Source organism: Geospiza fortis, unplaced genomic scaffold (genome assembly GCF_000277835.1).
Source record: "Geospiza fortis unplaced genomic scaffold, GeoFor_1.0 scaffold163, whole genome shotgun sequence".
NCBI lineage: Eukaryota > Metazoa > Chordata > Aves > Passeriformes > Thraupidae > Geospiza > Geospiza fortis.
In genome coordinates this window covers 1,082,943-1,088,352 of record NW_005054401.1, presented here as the reverse complement: position 1 = coordinate 1,088,352, position 5,410 = coordinate 1,082,943, and the positions used below count along the sequence as shown (strand labels likewise).

At 37.5% G+C, this 5,410-nt stretch overlaps 1 protein-coding gene across 1 annotated transcript in view; it reads left to right on the top strand.

Moving 5' to 3' along the window:
* The first annotated feature begins 414 nt into the window (after positions 1–414).
* Positions 415–5,410, top strand: part of NUP155 (nucleoporin 155) — a 29,111-nt gene continuing 24,115 nt past the window's right edge. Inside the window, exons 1-6 of the mRNA XM_031061148.1 lie at positions 415–548; positions 865–961; positions 2,038–2,108; positions 2,951–3,043; positions 3,811–3,977; positions 4,401–4,506. Coding sequence (XP_030917008.1) covers positions 431–548; positions 865–961; positions 2,038–2,108; positions 2,951–3,043; positions 3,811–3,977; positions 4,401–4,506 — 652 coding nt within the window. The 5' untranslated portion in view covers positions 415–430. The remainder of the gene's footprint in view (positions 549–864; positions 962–2,037; positions 2,109–2,950; positions 3,044–3,810; positions 3,978–4,400; positions 4,507–5,410) is intronic.

Here is a 5,410-nt window from a genome sequence, read left to right as displayed (position 1 = left end):
TAAACAAAGAGCATCTGCGTTCTGCTGTGCAGTGATGGCATGGCCACAGTGTAGCTGCTCTGGCAGCGTCGTGGATACACGGCACATAAAACAGTGAATATATATAGGTGTTTTAAGTCGGTCCTGGGAGTACAGGCAGCCTTTCTAGGTGAAGGAGTATACTTCTGGCTTTTTCATGTGAATTTCTGGCCATACAATGAAAAAAGCACTGCAGGGTATCAGAAAAAAGGGGATAAAGAGTTGGCTGGAGTCCAGGTGAGTTATTATAAGAGTTTGTTTGCAAATCTGTTTGCTCTTATCTCATTTGAGACTTAGATTTATTGTTTGTGGTTTGTTGTGATACTTACATGTTTAAAGTCTCTGCAGCATCAAGGCATTTTATTTTGTTTTTCTTTTGTTCTTACTTTTAGGTAGCCCTACTGTGTCTGGCATGTCAGATATGGATTATCCCTTACAAGGACCAGGTTTGCTGTCAATACCCAATCTTCCAGAAATCACCTCAGTCCGCCGAGTCCCACTTCCACCAGAGCTAGTGGAGCAGTTTGGACGTATCCTTATGTAAACAAATGTCCTACATTGTGTGAGAAGTAATATTAGAAATAGCTTTTCTCCATGTTTTTCTTCCCCAATCTTTTTGCCAGACTCCCAGCAAAAAACTTCAATGTTGTTCAGGTTCTCTTAGTAACACTCTAAATGGTAACAAGGTGCATTTGCGTAGAGTTGGTGGAATTGGTTTCTAAATGAAGAATAGAAGTATGCAGTTTGTGTAATACTGTATTTTAATTATTTTTTTAAAATGCTTTGAAGAGGATTTTGCCATTGCTGTCCAAAATGCACTTAATCCTTACATCAGCAATGCTTCAGATATGCAGTGCAATTGTATGATGGGAGTATTTCCAGAGATAAGCAGAGCTTGGCTGACCATTGACAGTGACATCTTTATGTGGAACTATGAGGATGGGTATGTAGAGAATGCATTCCTGTTGTTGTTCTGTTGGTATTATACCAGAAGCAAGCAACTGGAGCAGTGGGAGATTGTTTACTGGAAGCATGGAGGTGTGCTGTTCAGTTTAACTGATCTTAATTCCTTTTAGGTTTTACTGAAACTTTTGAACAGTAAGTGTATAATGATCTGTAAGAGTTGGTAATATTGCTGCCAAATCATCCACAGGTGAGAGAAAGGAAAATGTATTTGCTTTGGGTCAGACATATCTAATATCCTAAAGTTACTGCTCTTCTTATGTAAGGGCTTTGCTTGTGCTGAAAAAGTAGATAAAAATGCCTCTAATTGCCTAACTTTTTCAGGTAGATTTAGTAAGTACTGAGATGCATGTGCAAGTCATTGCCACAATGGTTAGTAATAGGGCATTAATATTTTGAAGTATTGTAATTGAAACTCTCCATCCTTGCTTATTTTATGGATGCATAAAACTGAAAAGAAGTTCAATACATTTTGAAATGGCATTGATCCGTTTACAGTTTGTATGTTTGCATCTTTATTTGCCCACATAGTAGGCATTTGTGTAGTAAGAATTGCTTTGTACATATTGTTGCATTTACTAAAAAAACCCAAAGTTTAGAATAGCTACTCTCTATACATTTACATTGTGTTAGAGCGTATGAAATACATTCCCCATAGAAAAGAGCGCTGCATGGGGTTAGTGGTAGATAGTGGGGAAGAGGTTGGGAATTTTTGCATCAGATAATTTTCATGGGGGAAAAAAAATCTCATGAGATTTCCCTCTCTTGATGTTAATCAGTATTGCAGAGGCTTCATTATATAATTCAGAGTTGACAGCCTGAATTAACTAAATCTGAAAATACAAAATGCTGCAGTTGGATTTGCTTTGAAAATCAACTGTAGGAGCTTCAAGCAACCCAGATGACCTGCTTTCACTGGAAGTGAAAGATGTAGATGGCTTCAGAGTGTTGCAAAATCATTAATAATTTTAAAATATACATTGGGTTTTTTTTACTTTGTTATTATGTGATGTTAAATGACAAATTTCATGCAGTTTTTTGTGTATTTATTTACAGAGGAGATCTGGCTTATTTTGATGGCCTCAGTGAAACTATTCTTGCAGTGGGCCTTGTAAAGCCAAAGGCAGGTAAGGAATACTATGAAGAGATTAGAATTGGACAGTACTGAACCTACTGTGTATTTTTTCAGTCTTTATGTATATATGCATTTGTATTTTATAAAAATAATGCAGTGTAGGGTAATATAAAAGCCAGAATATTGTTTTGGGTTTTATATATGAATCAATATTAACATGCATATGTATTTAATGCATAGATGTGGCACTTGGTGCTTATGGTTTAGTTGACATGGTAGTATACAGTCTCAAGGTTGGATTCAGTGGTCCTGGAGGTCTTTCTCAGCCTTAATGATTCTATGATATGTGTAAATCTGTGGTTTGTTTATATATATATATATATATATATATATGTACACACAGACTATAAGGGTTTGTTCTGATTTTAGAAACATTAAAAATGAATTATGAGCCAAAATAATGTATAGTTTAACAATTATTTTCATTGATAAGCTTGCATTTTTTTGCCACATCATGCTTTAACATTTGCACTGTTTATAAATTTACATATTCAAGTGATAATTTCCATGATATTCTGGTTTCTAGCCCTCCCAGTTGTTTCAGTATCTACTGCTAAGATAACATTAAGGTCAAAGCTGAATTGGCAAATGAGTTGAGCTTAAAAGAAGCATGTTGGTAGGAGAAATGCTGTTGTGAAGGTCCTGTATTTCATGAAGTGGAAGTTGAGCTGCTGGCTGATACTCCTTTCTAATTCTAGAATTCCACAGATCATTAGGGTTAACATGTGACTGTTGAGTCTAATCAGTTGATGTGGCTTTCCAATAGATTTATTTGCTTACATCATTGTGATCAGAGAAGCAGGGTGCAAACTAAAATTTTCTGTTTTTATTTAGGTATCTTCCAGCCTCATGTACGACACTTACTTGTTCTGGCTACTCCTGTGGATATTGTGATTTTAGGGCTTCATTGTTCTAATATACAATCAGGTAATACTCTCTTCTCCTCTGTTCCCAGTGTGTTAATTCCCATGTGTATTTACACATGGCAGTTTTATTAGTAGTCATTCAAAAAAATGTAAAAACCCTATGTGCTAACTGCCTTGCTAGTTTTTAAACCTTTAAATCATGTTACAAGCAGGGGAGATAATTTATGGTGTGTGCACTTGCTGGATCATGCACTCCATGAGAAGCGTTGAGTTTTGTTACTCACCTATTTAATGTAAAAAAAGCTTTTCAAAAAGGCGCTCCTGTTAATTAAACAGCGTGTTGGAGAGGGAGAAAAGATAGGTGCATGAATCTTGAAACTGTGAATAGAGTTCATTAACTTTGTTGGCATTTGTATTCCAACCACAAAAATTGAGAACCTGATAGTATGTTTTTATGCTATATATACTGAGAGAAAAAATTGTTTGGCAAAAGTGAAAGAACCATACTACTTTTTTTTTTTTAAATAATGTGTCAATGTGAAAGAGAAAACAAGTAGAAACCTGTGTTTTGGACTTCATGTGATTTAGAGGAGAGAACAGTCTATAGAAATGAAAAACATTGTGTTTCCTTCCTTGGAAGCCTGCATAGAATGGATTTATTACTCTGCAGTTCACATTGGACAAAAGCTATTAGAGAATATTTTCATAACTATGAATTTTTCTGTAATTTTTTCTGGTTTCTGAAGTGTTTCTGATCACAGACCTGTAGTATTTATTAAAACAGCTTAAAAACCAAAGAGGATTTATGTTCTTTTTTGTTTACTGAAGGTACTGGATCACTCAATGACAGCATGTCTGGAGGAATGCAGTTGTTACCAGATCCTCTGTATTCGCTCCCTACTGACAACACCTACATCCTGGCAATCACATCCACTGATAATGGCAGGATCTTCCTGGCAGGAAAAGATGGCTGCTTATATGAAGTAGCATACCAGGTGACTGTTGTTTTGACACACAGGCTTTTTTCATTGTTTCACTGTTGTGGGATCTCAGCAATAATAGTTCTAAAACATGTCAAGTTTGCAGTCTCTTTTCTTCTGTACTTGTGTTGCATGTCTTGGTTGCTCAACAGCTTAGGGTAGATGCATTTTCTTTGAAGAAATAGTATTTATGAGGGGAATAGCAGTGCAGTTTTGGTGAACTTTAAAAATTCAAGTTGCATTATCTGCAGACTTTTTTAATGCAAAATTTTTCTTTAAATATCACTATTTTCTTTCCATTCAATAACACATACTTGTTCAATTAAATCAAAGTTTGCAGTTAGATCTTTACTTTACTTAGAATGACTTTTAATATTGCTCCTAGTTCGATTTTTGTTTTGCTTTTTCTTTCAATGCTGTATTTGTTTTAAATTGTAGGCTGAAGCAGGCTGGTTTAGCCAGCGCTGTAGAAAAATTAATCATTCAAAGAGTGCGCTGTCTTTTCTTATTCCTTCGTTGCTACAGTTCACATTCTCAGAGGATGGTAAGTACTGATATCAAAGTTCTTTTTAGCCAATAATTTAAGGTAACCTTTTAAATAATGTTACCAAGAAGTCAGTCTGGATATTTTACTCAGAGTACTTGGTTATTGTCAATAATACTTGCAGTGGTTCATTATTATAGAAGAATTGCGCAAAGGTTCTAGATGACTGGAAGCTGGCCAGTGTGATGCCTATTCACAAAAATGGTGGGAAGGAGGATCCTGGTAATTATAGGCCAGTTGGCCTTATCTCAGTAGCTGGTAAGGTGATGGAGCAGTTTATATTGAGTGTGATCATGCAGCACTTAAGGGATTGCCAGGGTATCAGACCCAGCCAGCCTGGGTTTAGGAGAGGCAGATTGTGTTTGACCAACCTGGTCTCTTTTTATGACCAGATGACCTGCCGGGTAGATGCAGGAAAGGCTGTGGATGTTGTCTATTTGGACTTCAGCAAGGCCTTTGACACTGTCTCCCACAGCACACTCCTGGAAAAGCTGCAACCCACGGCTTGGACAGGAGCACTCTTTGCTGAGTTCAGACTGGCTGGATGGTCAGGCCCAGAGGGTGGTGGTGAATGGTGCTGCATCCAGCTGGTGGCCAGTCACCAGTGGTATCCCTCAGGGGTCTGTGCCCGGGCCAGTCCTGTTCAATATTTTTATTGATGACATAGATGAGAGTATTGAGCCTTTCATCAGTAAATTTGCAGATGACTCTAAGCTGGGAGCATGTATTGATCTGTTGAAAGGTAGGAGGACTCTGCAGAGAGACCTGGAATGGTTGGATGGATGGGCAGAGTCCAATAGGATGAAGTTTAATAAGTCCAAATGCTGAGTCCTGCATTGTAGCCGCAGTAACCCCCTGCAATGCTATAGGCTGGGGACAGTGTGACTGGGCAGGGGCCCGGGGG